Below are 23201 nucleotides of genomic sequence, written 5' to 3' on the forward strand. Positions count from 1 at the left end.
ACTATTTTTACTTACATTGGACTGCTTCTGTCTGAAATCCTTTTCCCTCTGGAGCCTGTAGTGGTCTATCTCAGCTGTGGCTTCTTCCTTGGCTTGCTTCAATCTCTTTCCTTTTCCTGAAATATCAAAGGCACTGTTTTAATTGGCATCATAATAGAAGTTAGTACTCTGTAGCATTTGCTATATATAGCATTTCTTTTGGAAATCTCAAACCTGTGGCTAGGGGAAAGCAGAGAGAAAATCATCCCTACTGTATTTGGACATTGTGAATCAACTGTCTATTGTTCCCTTGAGTATACAATCCAGCCTTTAGACTCTCTCTCTCTCCTCCTCCCTTAAAAAGATCAAGGTATTCCCCGTTGACAAGGTTGTCAAGTCGTGTCCGACCACAAAGAGTGGTGCTCATCTCCGTTACTAAGCCGAAGAGCCAGCATTGTCAGAGACTACTCTGTGATCTTGTGGCTGGCATGATTGCACAGAATGCTGTTTGCCTTCCCACCAGAGTGGCACCTATTTATTTACTGGCATTTGTATGCTTTCGAACTGGTAGGAGAAAAAACTCAGCTGCAGGCCTGCATTAGTAGTCTTTCCAGAAAAGCTGTATATTGAAAGAGATTGCATGAACCAGCAAGAGAACCTGATTAAGGTGTAAAGACAACAAACTAAAGGCCATATTACAGGAACTCCATTCTAAGATAGGATAGTTACTCAGGGTGCTAATTCAATCTAGTTTCATTCTAAGGAACTGCTGTGAACAGCCTGATGGGAAGAGATGGAAAAACACCCTGAAGAGTATTACTTTACATCACAAAGTGGTCAGGATAGGTAGGCAAGGAAGGAGGACACTTTGGGTCACTCAGACTATTTAACTTTATTACTAGATCCCACGAAGCATTTTTGAGTCTTCAGTGCTAAATGTTGTTGCACCTTTAACATATATAACCTGGTGAAATCAGACTCTTCAGTAACCAACAGCTCTGTGATGCCTGCATCTAGTAGTTAAGACAATTGGGAATATAAACTCCCCACTAAAAAGATTAGTTGTTGCGACTGTGGTGATAATAAAGATAATGAGATATTTTCGATCAGTTTCTCAGGACTATTTTGCAGAGATCTTTGGTATTCAGAATGTTCCTGGCATACAATGCGTCACGAGGGATAAAGCTAGGAATTGGTAGAATGTGGTCACAAATTGGTCATGAATCAATAGCTGAAAATACATTAGGTTGTGCTCTTACATCCAATAGTTTACAGGATATACTCTTGACCAGTTGGCTATGATAGGGTGATGAAGAGTTTTCATAGAGTGAGTATATCAACTCAGGGATTTATATGCATAGCTGTCAAGGATACATTCTGTTGTACATATGGTTACAGACAGTGCTTGGAAGTGACTTTTTGACCTACAAATTCCACAGTCTCCCAGCCAGTGACCATGATGGTTGCGGAATTCTAGGAGTTGAAGTCCAAAAACAATATTCTCAAGCTCTGGTGAGAGTATACACAAGGTTAGGGTTCCACCACATGTAGAATCTACATGGCTAGGTGCATGCATGTGCCAGTCATTGTATCAGCTGAAATGTGTGTTTTCATTTTCAGAAAAGTTAATTATTTATGTTGGAGCCAATGCAAAATAAATAAATACATAAATAAATATTGTTTTCAATTTGCCAGGGTTAGATATCTAAGTGTGTGTATGAGTGTGTTTGTATTTAACAAGCCTGCATTTTTCTGCAGTGTTTGTAGACCCAAGAATAAGCATAATTGCTTCCATCACCACACAGCCTATTCTCTTCCTCTGCTGCTCGTATGTTGGTAACAGGCAGGAAACACCTATTGATTTTACTAGGTGTTTTTTTTTAAATTAATCTTTATTGAATTATTTACAACATAAAAAGGGCAATACCAAAACATTTTCAAATTCTTATTCCAATATTTCTTAACCCTCCCCTCTCCCACCCCACCCCCTCACATTCTATTTCACTTACTGCTTATTTATTAGCTATAAAATCTCTATTTCTCAAAGATCTATCATCCTTACTTCCTTATCTCATCGTCTTTCATTCTATTTTGCTTAAATCCTAAGTTTATACAATAATTAACTCTTTATCTATAATACTACACAGCAACGGTATTACTCCTTATTACCTTATTTAATCTTTCCCTTTTGAAACATTTCTCTTATTCTCGACCAAGTTATATTATCTTCTTCTTGCATTTCATCTTTTAATTTCAAAGTTATGGTATCCATTTCTATGATTTCTAAACACTTCCCTAACCAATCCTCCACTTTCGGCACTTCCTTATTTCTCCAGACTTTGGCAATTGTTATTCTGGCAGCGGTGATTAAATATAATAGTGGTTTCAATTTTGGTCTTAAATCCTTGTTTTCTACTATGTTTAAAAGACAGAGCTCCGGGACCAGAGGGAATTCCAATTGTAAAATTATTTCAATTTTCTTGTGTACTTCTCTCCAGAATTTTTTTATCAGAGGACAACTCCACCACATGTGGAAAAAACTTCCTGTAGTTCGTTCACATTTCCAACATTTTCCTTTATCATTCTTGTATATTTTCGCTAATCTATTCGGTGTCATATACCATCTGTGCATCATTTTGTAGAAATTTTCTTTTAGATCCATACACAACGTAAATTTTAAATCCTGTCCCCAAGCTCTTTTCCATGCTTCGTACTGTATGTTCTTCCCTATATTCTGTGCCCATACAATCATACAATGCTTAATTTGTTCTTGTTCCAATTCAAGTCTCAAAATTAGATTATAGAAGTTTGTTATTTTTTTCTTATCCTTATCCATCCATATGACATCCAATTCTGTCTTCTTTAACGTTATACCTACATTTTTTCTGTCTGCTTTATATTTTTCCGTTAATTGGTAATATAAGTACCAATCTATTTTAATTCCCTCTTTTAGCATTTCTTCCCTAGATTTCATTATAATTTTTCCCTCCATTATCTTTACATAATCTTTATATTTTAGCCAATCTCTTCCCTCAATTCTGCCCTTCTTTAATATTGCTTCGTGAGGAGAAGCCCACTCTGGTAACTTTGTATAATATTTTCCCTTGTATTTTGTCCATACTTTATATAATGCTTTCCTTACAATATGCTCTTTGAATTCCTTGTTTAGTTCAACTTTATTCCACCACATATAGGCGTGCCACCCGTATCTTAAATTAAATCCCTCTAAATCTAATAATTGCTCATCCTTTAATTCCACCCATTTTGTTATCCATTCCAAGCAACATGCATAAAAATATAATTGATGACCAACTAACTCCATGATCAGGACCATCTTATTTTCCTAGATTTCACATCAGCATGCCCAGGCTATAACTGACTGAAAAGCACTAGGAATGTTGTCACAGTGCATTCCATGGTGTAACCCTGGAAGACTCCCTATGCTTTCATTTTTAAAAGAAATACATCTCCCTTCTTCACCCCATCCCCGTTTGCAACAGCCAGAGAGCAGATTTCAGTTGTTGTTAATCAGAAAAGACATTATTCTGCAAGATTTGCCATATTGATTTGCTGCCAGGAACCCTTTAGTCCACACCAACTGGATTCTATTTAACACTGGCAGATTTCCAACGCACTACAAAGATACATAGCTTAGTCGCTAAAACTGGGTTGCAACATTTACACTTCATGAGGTTCTTTCCATCTTCCTCCCACCACCCTTTCCCCAAAATTTGCTAAGTGCAAAAGTGAGAGAGCACTTCAAGACAGATTTCTAGCAGTAATACTTTGTTGACATGGAAGTGAAGGTAAAAAATCCAGAACTGGAAATACAAATAGTAACATGTACCAAGGGAAAGCAAACATTTCCAGATCTTCTTCAGGGAGTACTAAAAACAAAGCCTACTGAGCCTTACACACACACACACACACACACACACACACACACACACCCTCAGTCTTGCAAAGCTCCAGATAAGTGCCAGAATTCTCTAGTGAAATGTATTCATGCACATGGATTTATAAATCTTTCCAAGACAGAGGGCATCTTTTGAGTTTGTTGACCCTAAGCATGGCATAGGTCATGCAGGCTTCCTAGACCATTCTCCCATTCCTCCTGTGCCATTGAGCTTGGGTGCTTCAGCATAGTGAGGATGATGTTCTGTATGACATAAAAGCACTGCACAATACATGACTTTAATCTGGGATTTTCTAGTTCCATAGAAAAGCACATGGCTTGCACACAGAAGGTCCTAGGGTCAACCCTTGGCATCTAGGGATGGTGGTAGGAACTCTAAGCTAAGTGTTGAAATGTCAGTGCCAGTCAGCGTTGATAATACTAGAACAGATAGACTAAAGGTTCAAACCAATGTAAGAAAGTTTTCTAAATAGCACAGAGTTCCATTTCTCACAGTGTGCAAACTAACAGCAGCTTAGCTAAGAATCGGAGCAAGATGAGCCACTCCTACCTTTAGAGACAAGCACTTCTTAATCCCTCTCACTTGCTTCACACAGAAAGCAATGGTAGGTGTGGTGGTTGCAAACAGGCAACAGCTAGGGCAACAGGTAGGTAGGAGTCAACTGGAGAGAGCTGTTACTGATCCTGACAGTGTGAGTGAAAACGCACCCAGCCCAAATCTCACCAGTGTCACCAGGTTCTTAAGAAGTCTTTTATCGGCCAATCTTAAAGGTCAGACTTGATCATCTATCTCAAAAGGATGTTGTTAAAAACTGCTGTGTATGTGAACTTGAAATACACTAAATATTTATATACTGTTTGTTCAGAAACATAGCAAGCTACCCTATACTGAATCAGACTATTATTCTCTCCAGTCCAGTAGTGTCTGGATGACTGTGGCTCTCCCTGTTTCAGTCCGGATTCTTTATTGTTCCCTATCTGGATATCCTGTTCAAATACTGACTAGTTCTGACATTGCTTAGCTTCCAAAACTGGATCAGATGTGCTTAGGATGGCACTGTGTGTTATTTAGTACTCACACTGTGTGTGTGTTGTGTGCCTTCAAGTCATTTCCAACTTATGGCAATCCTAAGGTGAACCTATCATGAGGTTTTCTTGGCAAGATTTGTTTAGTGGAGGTTTGGCATTGCCTTCTGCTGAGACTGAGAGCATGTGAGTTGTTTGAGGTCACCCAGTGAGTTTCCATTGCTGACCTGGGAACTGAACCCTGGTCTCCAGATTTGTAGTCCAACACTCAGACCACTATGCAATGCTGTGACACATGCATCTTCCTCTTCCTCCAATGAGCTCAATGTGGCATTCATAGTTCTTCTCTTCCTCCCTCCCACTTTATCCTAAGAACAACCCTTTGAGGAAGGTTAAGGTAGACTCAGAGAGAGAAATGCCCAAAGATTATTAACTGAGCTGCATGGCACAGTGGAGACTGGAACCCAGAGATCATCTGAGTGCCAGCATGGCACTCTTCTTATCACCTCATCAATCTGGCGGTCAGTATAACGTAACTGAAAAGAAGGTTTTATATGGGCAGCTGTACTTAACATTCATTTTGTGGCCCTCTTTTGTCTATTTTTCTGCCAGGAGAGGCAGAAGATCACCATTTAATGCCACGTACATTGTGTAACAGCAAAAACAAGGAGCAATCAAAAGCAGTTGCAAAGAAATCTAGCAAAAGGGACTAAGAAGCTTTATAGAAGCAGCAATAAGAAATAGAAAGAAAAACCTACTGGGGAAAATCTGATTTAGATCTGTGACTCATACTGAAAATGTTTCATAGCTTCCTATCCCAGGTGCTATAAGAAAATGCAGCAATGATACAGAAACTGATATAACAAAAGAAAAGGTCAGCACAATGCTGGTACAAAAATGTCAGTGATATGGAAAGCTCCTGGAAGGGGGGGGAAATAATGCATAATTTGGAGATAGCAATGCTTCAAAAGTGCATGTTAACTATCTAAATCACATTCTTTGAAAGATGCAGAACATTTGTTAAGTTCTCTGTGTTGGGACACAATGCCTTACTATACTGTTATGCACTTGTTGCAGGAAGTTATGGTAACTAGAAGGAACTGAGTGTTGCTTTGCACAGGTAGAACTGCTTTCTGCTAAAGTAAAACTGCCTTTTGACTCTATATTGAAATAGATATTATTTTTATTTTCAACATTTCTACACCACCCTTAACTGAAAGGATCAATAGCAAGTAAGGGGTCCTTATTCATAGCCAGATATCATAAAGACAAGGAAGAGCCAGTTATCTAAAAGACAAAGAAGAGATAGAGTGTGTATGAGTACTCAGCTTGTTTGGGGCAATTAGCTTACACATTGTAAACTGCTTTGGGAATGCTTAAGTCAGGAACGTAGCCAAGGGGAGGGTTCTTGGGGTCCGTATCCCCCCTTCCATTAGAAAAATGAATGGTGTGTGCTGCTGTGCCACCGTGCCCAAGCCCCATTATAATGGTGGCACTTAGTTTGGACCCCCCCCCCTTTCCTAAAATCCTGGCTATGTCCCTGCTTAAGTGCACTGATAAGCGGTATAGAAATGTACGTGTTATTGCTAAAAGATCTGAAGAGAAAAGGAAATCAAGTAAACCAGACACCACTGTGCATGGAAATACTTGCAGGAAGGATTCAAAAAATGCCAGTGGACTTAAAATAGAGGTGATAAAATGATCCTGCTTCCCGACTGATCTATGGCATACAGTTGGCTGTCTGTATCCTTGGATTTTTTTTATCCACAGATTCAAACATCCATGACTTGAAAATATTCCCCAAAATATATAAATCCCAAGAAGCAATCCTGGATTATGCCATTTTATATAAGAGGTACCATTTTACTGTATCATTGTATAAAATGGAACTTGAGCATCCACGGATTTTGGTATCCACTGGGGATCCTGGAACCAAACCTCAGTGGATACCAAGGGCCCACTGTACATGGAACAGGGATGAGCAAGGAAATATCCATCTATCTATCTATCTATCTATCTATCTATCTATCTATCTATCTATCTATCTAATTTATAACTCACCTTTCCCACAGTAAAAGATTCAAGGCAGGTTACAGCAAGTTAAAATAAAGTGCAGCTAAAACATAAAAAAATATTTAACAACAATTCTTTTAAAATACGCACAAATTTAAAAAAGTTTAAAAACACATTTAGATACAGGCACAACACACCCCATTAAAAGCTCTGTGTGCTGCAATAAGTGAAAAAGCAAAATCTTTCCTAAATGAAAAAGTTCTTTGCCTGTTGATGGAATGACAGTAGGAATGGGGCCAGCCACACTTCCTGAAGAAGGGAGTTCCACAACCTAGGAGCAGCCACCAAGAAGACTCTCTCTGAAGTCCTCACCAAATGTGCCTGCAATGGTGGTGTGACTGAGAGAAAGTTTTCAAAATACGTAGTGATTACATGGGCCTTAAAGAGGTCAGGTGAGCAAAATGGCCAGTCATGCCATGTAAAGGGTATAGGTAGCCATTATAAGACAAAGGGTTGTGAGATGTGGAAGCATCAGGAGCTTAGAAGGGGGTCTCATCCTCTGAAATCCTGCGGGGTCATGTGGACCCTATTCCTTGGAAACTGTCCACCTCTGAGATAGTGTTATGTGCATACATATATATGAAATCGATGTGTGGACGCTTGGAGGCACAGTGTCAAGCTCCCCTGATCTTCATGTTGGTTCTTTGTGCAGCTGATGTTTGAAGAGAGCTCCTATGTAATGGGAACAAAAATGAGATGCAAGAAAAACAGTAGACACCCACTGTCACTGATGACAATGTGGTCTTCTATTTTTTAGTTAAACAGATCAACTTATTTATAGATGCTGTGATCTTAAAGAAGACCAAAGAGGGAAAACAGTCTCACAGTAGCATATATTGATTAGCAAAAAGCCTTTGATTCTGTGCTGCTCTCCTGGCTACTTCGAACACATAGGCCATACAAAGTGAAACCCATTGTAACAGGGCTCCTGGCAATGGCAGAATAAAACATTAGTATTGTTAAAGGATGAGGGTGGGGTAAGTGCAATCCATGAGCCACATGCAGACCCATTGTCTTTTGTATCTCCCCCACACCAAACTTCTGCAGAGAGCCAGTGTGGTGTAGTTGTTTGAGTTTTGGATTATGACTCTGGGTTCGATTCCCAATTCTGCCGTGAAACCTGCTGGATGATCTTGGGCAAGTCACTTGCTCTCAGCCTCAGAGGAAGGCAATGGAAAACCTCCTCTGAACAACTCTTGCCAAGAAAACCTCATACAACTCTAAGGCACATAACAACAACACACTCTTGCCCCTCTAAAGCCCCCTTACCCCACACCACCATTTTGGAGGGGTGATCTCAAAAAATCTAACCGCTAACCTGGCAGCTTTCAGTAAAGTAGATTTGCTGAAACACTAACTGAAAAGCCACTTAACCCCTCTGAAATACCAGTAATCAGAACCAGGAATCAATTTTGGAGGGCATGGAATGATTGCTATGTATGTTAATGGCAATACCTGGACACTTTGCAATAACCATGGTTAGAGCACTAACCTCTAATTTAAGCTCAAACCACTACAATACACTGGCTCTTGACTCACTAGATAAGACAATAATACTTGGTAGGGTAAAACATAGTAGGAAAAGAGGAAGAATATGTTCTAACTGGATAAGCTCAACCAAGGAAGCCACGGCCATGACTCTGTAAGAGTTGAACGGGGCTGTTGATGACACGGTGACTTGGGGGTCTCTCATTCATGGGGTCACCATAAGTTGAAGTTGACTTGATGGCAGTTCACAATAAAGTATTCTTGTAATCAATACCAACTGTAACAACAGCAATAACCAATGTGTCATGGACTGCCCTGGGCCTGACTTAGAGGCACAGTCAAAGGACTTAGACTCTGAAGAAATGGAGGAGGCTGAGACAGAGAACTTTATCGCACTGCATTCCTTCCACCCGTTCTGAGAACGGAACGGAAGGAGCAGGGCCGAGTGCGGAACGAGTGGGGAACGGATTTTACCGCACGCAACCGTCCCTCATTCGTTCCGTTCCCCCTCTCTTCTGTTCTTAATCCGTTCCAGAGGGGGAAATTTTTGAGAACTGTTCTGAACAGTTCTCAAAAAGCGTCCCCTCTGGAACGGAAGGGGCAGGGAAGAGAGGGGGAACGGAACGAGTGAGGGACGGGTGTGTGCAGTAAAATCCGTCCCCCACTCATTTCCGTTTCCTGCTGGGCCGGGCCGAGAACCCGGTGCGATAAACTTCAGAGACAGATCTTGGGCTGCCTGGATCAGCAGTCCCAGAGCAGGCTCAAGAAGCTCCAAAGAGAGAAACAAACTCTATGGACTCTAGGCTGCAGGTGCTATGGCTTGTGGATAGAAGGCAGGTCAGGGAGTCTGTAAGGACGTCTTCCAGGCTAGAAGCTAAGAGGAGAGCTAATAGGTTTCAGCTGAGAGAAGCAGAGATCTCTGAAAAGATTTCTAGCTGCAGAGGTTTTTGGTAGCCAACAACCAGTCTTGCGGCTTTGTTGTTCCTGTATTCCTTGCTCTTGGATACAAATTATGTGACCTCTGGATTTGCCTTGTGACTACGCTCTTGCCTCTGCCCTTTGCTGTGACTGAGTGACTGGTATTGTCTGACTCTTGGGCTGGACTGGACTGGACTGGATTCTGGACTACTCCTTGGCATATTCCCCTGCTGTGCTGCCCTCAGTAGAGGTAAGCAGGCCACAATGCTATAATAATTGTTGCTTTACCACATACACTTATTTGGGAGTTGGGTACTCAGAATTTAAGAAATGAATTCTAAAATCTTGTCTTGATCCATATATGCAAAAGTATTTGTTCCAAAAATTCTAAAGCAAAAATAAGAGAAAACACATTCTGTTTGGTTCATATTAAACAAAATGCCAGAAGTTGTAGGCTTGACAAACTGCTAGGACATTCCTGAAACATGACTGACACTTCTTAAAAAACTGGCTTCAGATATTGATTCCTTGTTTGGTCACAGCAGAACTGTAGAAAAGAAGAAAGGATGATGATGATGACGATGATGATGACAAAATCATTACATCACATGATGATCTCAGATGATCACAAAACAAAGCTTAAAAGTTGCTGTTAAGAAAGATGAATATAAAAACAAATTGAAGACAGCAAGAACTGAGCAGTTAATGGATGTAGATTATTATCTTATCACTGCTTACTTCTAGATGGTTTCTCCATGTCATTTTTATACTTTAATCTTAAAAGTAACTTTACAGTTTTTGTCAAGGAGAATTAAATCACAGCTAATCTTCCCCTTTTCTTCCTCCACTTTATTTTATTTATTTAGAGTATTTAAACCCTGCTCTTCAGCCACAAAGGCTCTCAGAGTGGTTTGCAGATTGTTAATTTGACAGTTCCCTGCCCTCAGGTTAACAATCTAAAAAGACATGACACAAAAGAAGGGAGTGGCAGTGGGGAAGGGAATCAAGCCTAGCAGATACTGGAATGTTCTTCTCTCCCTCCAGGGCCAGGGCAGTAGCAGCCAAGAATTTTTATTTTATTTATTTATTAGAGTACTTATACCCTACCCTTCAGCCCTAAAGGCTATGAGAACAGTTTACAATTATTATTTTTAATTAGACGGTTCCCTGCCCTCAGGCTTACAATCTAAAAAGACATAACACAAAAGGAGAAGGGAATGGTGGTGGGGAAGGGGATTAGGTCCAGCAGTTCTCCTCTCCCTCTGAGGCCTGGACCAAGGCAGATGGACTGGAGGGAGATGGAGGGAGGGCCTTTCAGCTTCTTCGGGGGCTAGGCATGGTGGCGCTGTGCTTGTCTCTCTTTCTCTCCTTCCACTTGTACCTAACCTACCAAAATTATTTAATTTAGAAGGTCTGACTGAGCTAGGATATTTCAATCCATCATCTCAGGATGTGTTGATTAAATTACAACACTGGATAGGTTCCCACTATGAAATCTCTTTAAAATGTGTCAACTTATAAATGTCCAAGCACCCAACCTGTTTAAATGGACCGTTCTACGATCCTGTCTGCACAGGCCAAATAAAGCATACCCCCCCCCATCCTCTTTGTGGGGAGATGAGGCAATGCACAGCCCAAACCCCTGTCCTGATGCAAACAGACCAGATTACGGCAGTCTGTTCAACACCAGAACCAGGATATAGCACTCTTAACCTGGGTCTAAGTACTGTACATCATCTTTTGCTCCAGATCTTCCTGGAAGCTCTGGAAGTCTCCATTCTGATGGCAGGTAGCTGTTGAAATGTGTCTTTCTCTGCTGCTTGGCATGTCCATTGCTGCTGCCAGTTGTTCACTGTGAGGTCAGAATGAGGTGCCCAGTTACGTGATCAAGGCTGGGTGCCTCATTCTGACTTCAGAACTAAGTGATTCAAAGTGTTGACGGATGCACTTAGCTCTGAAGTCAGAATGAGGCACCCAGCCTTGATCACATAACTGGGCACCTTTGTTCCAATGCCAAATGGCTGATCATATACATACATGCTACTGAGCCAATAGATATTGGAACATATGGTCTTTGCAATGGAGGTGGGTTGGGGCAACTGTAGGGCAAGGATATTCTGGGCTGTCCTGCACTAGTATGGACAGGACCAAAATGTACATATATCTGAATCTGAATTCTGAGAAATTGCAGTAGTCTTTGGAGTCCCAAATAAAACATGGGGGAATATAACAACAACAACAACAACACAATTTTATACATCTATATCTTGCTTTTCTCTCCATAATGTGACTAAAGACATCTAACAATATATTTAAAACAATACATAATAAAACAATGAAAAATGAATAATGCAAGAAAATGCAACTTTCTCATTCAGAAAAATCCATGATATGTGTTACACCAGCACCAATATACATGTGCCCCCAAATGACCAGTTCATTATAATGATTTTTTTAACAGAAAATTGTTTTTAAAACCATTGGAAATGGAAGCTTGGTGTAACATTTAGTAAAACAAAATGGAATGGAGCCTTCTGAAGTGAAGCAAGACACTATAGCTACAATTAAAATACAAATTATATATTAATATATTGCTGGCACTTTAACACAAAGCAAAATGAAGAAGACTTTTTTTAAAAAAAACCAACTTGCCAGTACATCTGTTGGAGACGTAACTTGTCTGCAGCAGTCTGTCTGCACATTTGGCAAGTCTTCTATAATACATCCATTTTGGATTCAAGTTAAAAGAGATATGAAGAGAATGTCCAATTACAAAATACCTCTTTTGACTCTAAACCCATGCTGCTCATCCTCTGCCAGTATCATACGACTAAAGATGAATAAGTCATTGATTTCAAATGTGTTAACTGCTATATAACTAATTATAGTGAAATAAATAAATAAGATGAAACCTAAAGTGACCACACATAAGCACAATTTGGCAGATAACCTGAGCTGAAAAAATAAAATAAGAAATAAAATGAAATAATAATAATAATAATAATAATAATATTTATTTGTATACCGCCCTCTGGCAAACCAATCCGGGCGGTAAACAACAGTAAAATATAAAATATGACAATTAAAAACACTTTATCCCCCCCCCCCTTAAGACAGTATTAAACAGTATAAGATATTAAAACACAATGTCAATGCATAAAAACAACAATTATAGCAATAAAAGATGTTCAAGGAATTCATAGAATGGGACCCTTTCTTTGATTTTTGATGATCCTGTTCTTACAATGCTTTAAGCCAGACCTATGATATTATAAATATTGCAATTCAACTTATGCTTGTGGCACCACTGAAATGACTGCAGATACCCCCTTTAACCCACCACTTGCAACAACCAAAGGGATTCTGAGGTGATGGAGGATGGAATACTGAATGATGACATGCCCAGCCCTAACTAGCCAATGAGGTGTGGTGGGAAAGCACTGCTACTATTGAGCCAATAATGTAAATGAGTTATGTTACTTCAGCCTTCTGTATCTTGATACTATCTAGATGTGATGCATGCCCACTGGCTAGCTGGGGATGATGGCACTTCTGATCATACATATCTGCATAGCACTGACTTTGCAAAGCTATCTTCTTCTTTTTTTAATTGCATATGCAAATTTGTGACTTTGTAATGTGTATAAAACTACAAATGCAAAACTAACAATAGAAATGTACCATGTGTAACTGCCTACTGACCATGGGTGGCAAGCTTTTTCCATTTGTTTAACCTTCCAATGATCAACTGTACCTTACTGCTGTCAAACAATCTCTTTTTCAACCCCACTAAAACATCTTGTCTCTAATTCGGGAAATCCTGTATGCTGAGCCCAATGTATTGAAATCGTCTTACTGAGCCCAGTGCATTGAAATCATTTTGCACACAGCACTCCTTCTTGCTGTTTCTTATTCACAAGCCTCTCATGAGACATGATGGGTCCCAATTTCTGTATCTGTCCTGCTGGTGTAACTCTGGCATTGCTTGGCTAAAGTCAATGGAGTGAAACAGCATCTGAGAAGGCTCAGATTCTAAATAAGCCACATTTGGTGACCGCTCACATTTGAGACTTGAGGCAATTGTTCTTTTTTATTTTCCCTTTTACTTGAGCTTGCCATGCCTCAATGGACTGAATCTGGTTGCTCCATACATGTGAAACTGTATCAGATGTGACACAGAACAATGCGAGTCCTCTGGGCATGGCACAGTGAAGAACACAATGCAAAGAAAGTGAGTCTTTTCAGTGGATCTTTGGTTCAAGACAGCTCTGGAAAGAACTGACTGAACCAGCAGAAAATTTTCTGCTTGGTGGGCAGCTCAGTTTCAAGTCAGTACCTGCATCTGAGTGAGTAGGTTTAAGGAGCATAGATCGATCCCCCATCTGAGGCCTCAAATCAAATTACAGATGGCTCATCTTGCTGAGTTTGCTTATTGCAAGGATTCCAGGAGAGATCAAGTGTGGTCATATAAAGCCTCTCCACAGAAGAATCAATGTGACAAGGGACTATGTGGATTTATTGACTATCATTTCGTCTTGAGATGTATCATCCGTTCACCCAAGCCATGTGATTTAATTGCACTTGCCAGAATCTACATGTTACAGTAAACTTTTGGATTAGGTACAGATGAGTACAAACTCTTTTAAAGGCCTGTGGTTCACTTAAAATAAGGAACCCAAAGAACATGTTTTCCCAAGGTTAAGGTTTATTGAATATGACTAAACTGCAGTGTATTCAACTGCCACTATGAAGCCTCCAGCAAACACAGTTGCAGAAGATGGCTGACTCAATGAAAATGCTTCTGGATGGCCTGATTCCAGTTCAGGCTGTCCATCAATTCAAGCTGCAATATCATTGCACAATATGAAGGTGTCTAGTGGAAGGAGTATCCATTAACATTTGATTTTTGTGTGGAACACTTGAGAAACTCCTGTGAAAAGAATAGCAGTGATGAAGAGTCTTTGCACTGTACAAAGTCTCGAGGAATTAATTCTGCACAAAGTTACACCCAGTTTTTCCATGCAAAAACACATATTTGTGTGTGCAGAAAATGTGGAAGTTTGTTTTGTTTTACACATTAAAATTCTGTTGCCTCTATAAAACCCATGGTTTTTGTGCAGAAAACAGGTGTGAATTTATGTAGAAATTTCCTGAAACTCTTTGCAAGGTGTAAATTTTTGGTTTTGTTCTGTGCCTTCATGTCATTGCAGGGTTTTCTTGACAAGGTTTCTGATAAGGTTTGTTCAGAGGGGGTTTGCCATTGCCTTCCCCTGAGGCTGAGAGCGCGGGCCTTGCCTAAGGATTTGCCCTCTTGAGAAACCTTCTTTTTCTCCTGAATATTATGGAAAATACTTGTCCCTGCCTATCATCATGAAGCATGTGAAGATTTACCTCCCTAGTTTTGACATAGCCTCTCAGTTTCAAAATCCCTTAAAACAGAGTGTGGGGTGGGGACTGAAGCACTGTATTCTAGTATGACACAGAGCACATCCAGATTAATAGAAAAGTTCCAGATTTTGTTCCTGTTCTTTCTAATTTTATACTGGGTTAAAACAAACTGACTTGGAGAAGTGGTATAAAATGTCTCTGATTGTAAGGAGAACTGACAGAAAATATTCTGGGACACACAAAAACATCTATGGCTCTCCAAAATAAAATCTGAAAGAATAGGAACAAAATCTGGGCCTTTCTCATCTTTTAAATTGGTACTGATGCTCCCACAGAGACTGAGTAAAGTCTATGCTGAGTGACACCTATAAGAACAATCAAACTGTCTTGAGAACCAGAGGAACAGAAGAAATAGAAGTAATCTTATCAGTTAACCTCCCCCCACAGAAATCCCTTGCATTGTTCTTCAGAATCATCTCAAAAACTGAAATCAAATTTGGTAGGAAATCTGTCCAGATTTTATTAGTATTAGCCACAAGCTAAAGATTTATTTACCTGTCTGAGGCTGCAGCCAAAAGCTTGGTTACTGCGAATAAGATTTCTTCAGAGTCAATATATGTAAAATTCTCCCAATAAGACTTTCAATATTACTGAGGAATTTATCACACAGGAGGGGGGGATGTAGAGTTTAAACAGTGATTAACTGTGAAAATCACGCAATTGACATTAAAACGCAATTAAAATGAGATTTACATAAGAGCCATTATCCCGTGAATAACCAGGGAATAACCAGACAATTAACAGCAAAAAGTCATTCATGGGAAAATCCAGTTAATTATTTGCTGCTGTTTCTTGCCTGGTTAATCATGGAATAATGGCACTTTAATCATGTTTCATCTCAACGTTGCATGAAAACCATTAGCGCAATTGTGGGATTATGATGGGTTAATCACCGTATGTTGGATGGGCAGCAGAAAGATGGACAGAAACCAAGAAATGTGTCAGAAAAAGAGAAACCTGTTATGGAATTTAGTGCTTTATAAAGGGGATCAAGAACAAAGCAATGGTGGAACAAGCATCAGGAGGAAGAGAAAGTGGAAAAGAGCCCATGTAGAAAGGACAGAAAATACTCCTCCTTCCCTTGAAGTCTATCAAAGAACATTCTTTTTGGGGACACAGTAAGATGACCAGAGTCAAACTCTAGTCCAGTGATGGTGAACCTTTTAGAGACCGAATGCCCAAACTCAGTGGCATTCCCACACTGGGTGACACTGGCTGCTATGTGTGAGACTTCCAGAGGGTGGGACCAACAAAATTCAGCGTGGTGTAATGGTTTGAAACAGAAACCCATTGGGTAACCTTAGGCAAATCACACTCTCTCAGCTTCTGAACAAAGCTTGCTAAGAAAATCTTGTAACAGGTTTGTTGTGACTAGTGCTCTTGGTTGGGAGATCAGGGTTCAGTTCCCCATAAAGCCACAGACACCCATCGGATAACCTTTGGCAAATCACACTCTCTCAGCCTCTGAGGACAGCAATAGCAAACCTTCTCTGACAAATCTTGCCAATAAAACCCTGTGATAGGTTTGCCAGAAATGACTTGAAGGCACACAACACACACACTCACCCAAGTCTGGGAGGAGGAGGAGGAGGAGGAGGAGGAGGAGCATCGGGCATGGGGGCAAGACTTCTAGGTGCAAGGGGTGGGACTTTCACCCAGAAGGGTCAGGCTCCCAGCTGGAAGGGGCAGCGCTTCCACCTGTGCACTGCCCCTCCTTGTCACAGCTCAGTTTTCCATTGGAGAACCAGGCTGTGGCAAGGCACCAGGCTGACTATGCACACTTCCTCGCCCTTTCTAGCTATGGCCACCGTGTGCCCTCTGACATGGCTTCATGTGCCAGAGAGGCTACATGTGCCACAGGTTTGCGAACATGACTCTACTCAGGAGGCCAGAAGTTGGTAGCTGTAAACGGGACAGTACTGAATTAGAATCTAAGGATCTGGGCATTATGATCACAATGTGTTTGTAAGGCCAATGGTTATATGAACTGTGAAAGCACTTCACAGATTCAATATATATATAGAGTCTATCTATCTATCTATCTATCTATCTATCTATCTATCTATCTATTGAAAGCACATTTCTGAAGTGCCAAATTAAACCTGGTTCCATCATTTACTCAGAATGAGGCAATTGCTTCTGGTGGCAGTTGCAGGGAAAGGGGGTAGAAAATAGTGGATTTCCCCTCCATCCTGCTGAGTTTAATGCAAACTACTTTTGCACTTTGAATTCAGCTTCACCAGGGGAAAATAGGAGTAGAAGAGAGAAAATGGGGCATTTGAAAAGTAGCTGAAAAAGTAAGATGGAGGATTAATAAGGACTGACCCTGTCAAATTGGGACAATTGGGAAATATAGTGTGTGTGTATGCTTATGTTAGCCATGAGGCTTGTTGGAAGCCTCCTAAGCTAGCCTGCTCTCTTCAAGTGCTGCCTCTCCAGCTATCAGTATTGAAGCTAAGAACCATCTGTCAGTCTGATCAGTCTTGTACATGGAATAGAAATGTAGTACCATTTTATTCTTTGCTTCAGAAAGCAAACTGCCTTGGCCCAGTCTTGAGGTAAATGTTTTTTTCCTTATGTCTACTGCTACGATGCATGGCAGAACAACAAGGGTAAGCATAGAAAGTTAGGCTTTGGCCAATTGTGTGCATGTGGTAAATTTAGAAGTCTTCAAAACATGAAGATAAGTAAATAAAACCCATTAAACAATTTCAGGAATGCATCCATGTTACCCCAGACCTTGGCCTCTTGAAATTGCCTGTGGTTTTTAACCTTGCAAAATCAAGAAAGGTGTGCTTGATGTACAGCAAGTGCTGGATGTCATTCTAGTATGACAGCCTCTGAGCTTTCCCACAATGCCATTGGTCTAGTCACACCCATAACCTTCTGTTTCCCATTTCATTGAATTTGGACACCATTGATAAATTGGCACCGGGACTGCAGCGTTGCGGATGGTTTCAACCACTGTCAGTGTATATATATGACTGGAACTCTGTTATACCTGATTGCATCTCATGACACAATCTAGATCTAAACCTGCTGTTTCACTCAAGGCAAAGCCAAAACTAATGAATGGTTTGGATCATATTAACTTTTTCTGTGCAATAGGCAGCACAAACAAGGGCCTGTTGTTCGGTCATTCAAGGACACAACTGACAGCAAAGGTCAGGATATAGCAGACCTTGATTCATACCAGATGTGTGGCTCTCCTCACACAAGAGGTGGTGGCAGGGATATGAATTTGGGTTCAGTGCCTTCTGAGCTGGAATATGGTTTGCAGGTGACGGTGAGTAGGGTTAGCCTGAGATATGACTGGCTCTGCATACCATAGGGATACCAAACAATACTGGATAACAAATATTTCTCTACTAACAAAATCATTCCAGGAAGAATCTCCCCCCTCGCCCCCCCCCCCCCCCACAGGATAAGCTCACATAAATTCTCCCTTGCATTACATAGCAAACATGAATGAAAGGATATAAATCCAGCTGTGGAGTTTGTAACCTCCCATCATGTGCATCTACAGCAACCTGGAAGCCACTGTTCCATTGAATAATTTCACATCTGTTGCAACAAGGATTGCCAAGGTGGATACAGGACAGAACTCCTCTAATAAAACATGAAGCAGTATGAGGTACATAAAGCTCTGACAAGCAAGCTGAAGGTACTTGTCCTCCCTCTCCTTCCAAACCCTAACTTTCCTCTGCTGCTGTCTCCTCTCAACACAGCTATTGCCTCCCCAGTGAACAGCAGGAACAGCGGGCATGGAGGAGCTCCCAGCTCTGTCCTAGTTTCTATTGAGCTTTTATTTAACAAAGTTGTAATTGTATTTGCTTTGCTTTGTTCCTTATCTTTCTGACAAATTCATTGGGACTACTCTTAAAGGTGGACTGAAATAATTTTAAAGTTTTTTTTTAAAGTATGAAGAAGAACAAAAAATGCTTTTTGGGGTCTGAAGAGCAAAAGAGATCTCAGAGCATGCACTTTAGATACACTCTAAGTTCACCTTCCAGCTGGAATGCAGACATAGGATTGAATGCCAAAACATTTCACCCCTGTCCCTCCTTACTGGCTCCAGTGTTTACTATTGACAACTGCCTCCTTGCTAAACATTATTACTTCCTCTTTGTTAACCTTAGCTGGGACAAAGTGTTCTTGCACTAGATTCTTAAGGATATGTGTGTTGGAAGGAGAAGCAACAATAGTCATGGTAGGAAAGAGAAGGTGGTGGTAATACGGCACAGAGCTTGGAAAAAGATTATTCTTGGGGTCTATAATACCCAGAATTCAAAGGGATTTCTAGTCTAAAAGTCAGTTTCTCCAGCTCTGATAGTGTATATCATTGCCATTAGGTAGGAGCAAGAGGCAGGTTTAAGTCTCCTTCAGATAACCACTGAGGAATGGGATTGTACTCCAGGCCCTATCCATGAGATCACATGAGTTCCTTTTCCATTTCACCATCTTCCACAGCATGCATGTACTGAGTACTGATCATGGACATTTGCAGAGAGGGTATGGAAACCTACGAACAGACAGATCTACACTTTCCCCTCACAACTTCTGCAAATAATGCATACTTGCATGAGAGAGAGAGAGAGAGAGAGAGAGAGAGAGAGAGAGAGAGAGAGAGAGATAGATTTGTTGTTGTTGTTAACTGGCCTTGAGTCAATCTCAACTTATGGCAACCCTATGGATGAGACATCTCCAAAATCCTCTGGCCTCCACTGCTCTGCTTAATTCCTGCAACCCCATATCCGTGACCTCTTTAATAGAGTCCATCCATCTGGCATGTGGCCTTTTTCTCTTCCTACTTCCTTCTACCTTTCTCAGCATTATCGTATTTTACAATGAGTCTTTCCTTCTCGTGATGTGTCCGAAGTACGACAGCCTCTGTTTGGTCATCTATAACCAAACAAGGCTTTGGAGTGGTGGGAGTTTATTATCAACTTGCTTGTTTCCTTGCTTCAGTTTCCTGCTCTACATGACTGCCATAGGTTAAAAAGAAAGAATGGAATGGACTGTGGTTGTTTCTAAATCTTTCACTTGGTCTGTTTCTTTTCCCTCCATTATTAGGCCTGTTCCCACATTACCACCACCATCTTGGTGCCATCCTTTTCAGACGATGCACATCCCAAATCCTGGTTCTGGTGCAAACAGTCTAGATAACATCCAGCATGTTCTGCGGCAGAATCAGACTATACCAGCCTTCTGGGAAGATCTTCTAGGAAGAGGTCAGAATGAAGTGCCCATCCATGTCATCATTGCTGGGTGCCTCGTTCAGACTTGAGTGAATGATCTGTGTAGATGCACCAGGCAGTTCAGCAGGACACTTGTGCAGAAAGCCATGGTGGCAAGAGAAAGGAGTTTGAGGTAATGGGGACATGTCAAGGCCAGTGCAGACAAGGGACCTTATCGCTCACACAATTTTCAACGTTTTGGGGACTGAAGGAGGATGCTCGTATGTGCGCGTATCCGGCAGAAAACGGAGTTTATTGCACACGAAGACGTCTTCCAAGAGGACCCATTCTGCCCCCCGGCGCGCACCCATTCACGTCCAGTCCTGACGGGCACCATTTTTTGCCGACGGAAGGTAGTCCGTCAGGCAAAAATCACGCCCATCAGGACTGGACGCGAACGGGTGCACGCCAGGGGACGGAACGGGGCCTCTTGGAGGACTGAATTGTGTGCGATAAACTCTGTTTTCTGCAGAGCGCGCGTGCACATGAGCATCCTCCTTCCGTCCCCAGAACGTTGAAAATTGTGTGTGCGATAAAGTCCAAGGCCTTATTATTTGGCTGAGTTTGTTTTCAAAATTGAATGAAAAAAGCAGCCCTTCAAAGAATATGAATGTGCTCAAACATCTGAATTCAAAGAAGGAACCAGTGGTTGGAAAAATGACTTTTTTGAACTACAGCACCCAGAACCCCCTAGCTAGTGTGTCCATGATCATGCTAGAGGGCTCTGGGAGTTGTAATTACAAAATAATGTAACATTTCCAATTTCTGTAAGGGTCTATTTCTGCATCCCATCCTGCCAGACAGCAATAATTTGAGCCATCCATTCTCATTTCTGTTTCTTGGACATTCACTATGATTTCAGCTTTATAATGCAGCTTTAGAACTGCTTTTCTTTTCTTCCTCCCCCAGGGCAAATAAGCTTAAATCATGAAATCTATAACTTTTTAAAAAGGTTTGGGTTACACAACCATCTCCTTTCATGAAAATGAAGGTCATGTTTTTGGTTTAACATTCCAGGTCTTTATCTGTTCAGAAAGGGCCAGTTCCTTGTTTTGCTTTACAACTGAATCCTGCTGATGGCTGAACACTGAGCAGTGGGAACTGTTGCTGACTGGAACAGATCACCTTGGAACTGGTGTTTGCTGAAGTGCACATGGAAATTGTTTCTGTTTGTGTTGCAGGCTTGCAGATTATTAATTAATCAAAAGCCCAGTTGGAAGCAATGCTTTCCTCCACATTCTTGAAGGGTTTCCTCTCCATGGAGAAGATCCCCCCTTTCCTCCTGTATTCTTAGAACACTCTAGAATTTATTTTAAATTTCCTTTGGTGGCCTTTTCCACACCCCCCCTCTGTTTTCTTTCTAATGCAGATCTCTCTATCATTTTGTAGCTTCCTGGCTTTAAGTGCCACATTCCCTGATCTGGAAAGAGTGCCATGGGGCATTAGTAGTACATGATCAAAGCAATGGGATGGTTGCATCATCTGAACACGGCAAGATGAGGCACCTTACCCTGGTGGGCTGCCAGTGCCATGGAGGGTTTACCTTGTGCCAACTTTTCACATACCTTATTTCAAAGTAGAGACCTAGGGAGGTGGCAGAATTGCCAAAGCATTGATTGTGACTATAGGTATCCTTTGTGCTAGATATTTAAAAATGAAGCCAATTGCTCTGAAATGATTTTTTTAAAAGTCATAGGTGACATAAAACAGTGGGGCAAAATTTCAATGCATGGAACGTAAGCCAATTTCTTTAGCAAAAGTATTAATAACATCTGCTAATAAATGTGCAGCTGTGAACAGACCCCAAAGAAGTAAGGAGAGAGAGAGAGGTGGAAGGAGAGACAGCAGCAGGGGATGAAATCTTGGATAAAGATAAAAGAACACTCAGATTCCTATGGTTATTGTATATGTGCTGCTACAAATGAAAATACTTACAAGATCTTATGTCTCTGATGCTATATTCCATGGATAGACAGAAAACAATCTATGGGCCAACCCCCAATCAGGTACGTAGCCAAGGGGGGAGGGGTGTGTGGGGTCCAGACCCCCCTTCCATTAGATACAATGAATGGCGTGCGCTGCTGCGCCCAAGCCCCATTATAATGATGGCACTTAGTCTGGACCCCTCCTTCCCAAAATCCTGGCTACGTCTCTGCCCCAATCTGTTTTTGCACCCCTGGAGCCCTCAGTGCATCTCAGAATTTTTATTGTTTAAAAAACTGATACTGTGGTTTGCAAGTGGAATTGAGTGTCAAGTTGCTACAAATGCAGTAGAATGAAGGGAAAAAGGAACTGAACACAGTATAGTCAACGGAAGAGCCGATATCAGTAAAATTAAGTAACTTTTATTTCAACATTAGTTGAAATGAGGCTGTCCAGACCACCCCTAAGGGGTGGCCTGCAGTCGCCTCCAGCTGTACTGTATCGGGGCTGTGGCAACTGCACACCATGGCCCTGATCTGGCCTTTCCAAGATGCAAAAAAAGCTGCAGAAAGAGGCTCCTTTTTGCACCCTGGAAAAGGCACAATAGGCACAGCATCATGGCTTTAAGGTGCTCCTTTGGCACTACATTGTGTAAACACAGCGCCAGAGGAATGCTGTGACGCCATGTGCTGTTTAGAGTGGCACACAGCCTCACACCGCCATTGGGGCACAGTTGGGGTGTGCATCATATGGCTGTCACACCTCAACTCTACTCCCAGGCTGGTCTGGAATGGCCGGTCTGCATAATCCCATTACCACATTAAAGTAAATGTAAATATATTTAAGGTTGATTTACATATCAATAGAACATTAATAATAACTGTTCATGTCTGATTGGAGAATTTTTAAAATTCATATTGGGTGGGGGGGTATTAATGAATTTCATAATACTGAATGAAGAATTAATCTTATAATTTAATTTTATTGATCTTATGATTTTTTGAATTTTTTTTATACATTTTGCTAAGCCTTTTGTGTATTTTAAGCTTTAAAAACTTTTCAAAAGGCCACACAAACACAAACACACAATTGGCCCTTGAGTATCTGGCCAGCCTTGTGACAGTTGCCCATTCCTATTATACACCACACAGTTATAAAATATTTACCAAAGACCTAATGCAGAGATGATTAGT

At 41.0% G+C, this 23201-nt stretch overlaps 1 protein-coding gene across 1 annotated transcript in view; it reads right to left on the reverse strand.

Moving 5' to 3' along the window:
• The window catches only part of ATP6V1G3 (ATPase H+ transporting V1 subunit G3), a 29949-nt gene that overhangs the window by 5899 nt on the left and 849 nt on the right, over nt 1–23201 (reverse strand). The window contains exon 2 of the mRNA XM_042464015.1: nt 16–116. Coding sequence (XP_042319949.1) covers nt 16–116 — 101 coding nt within the window. The remainder of the gene's footprint in view (nt 1–15; nt 117–23201) is intronic.

The sequence above is a fragment of the Sceloporus undulatus genome, chromosome 4 (assembly GCF_019175285.1).
Source record: "Sceloporus undulatus isolate JIND9_A2432 ecotype Alabama chromosome 4, SceUnd_v1.1, whole genome shotgun sequence".
Taxonomy (NCBI): Eukaryota; Metazoa; Chordata; class Lepidosauria; order Squamata; family Phrynosomatidae; genus Sceloporus; species Sceloporus undulatus.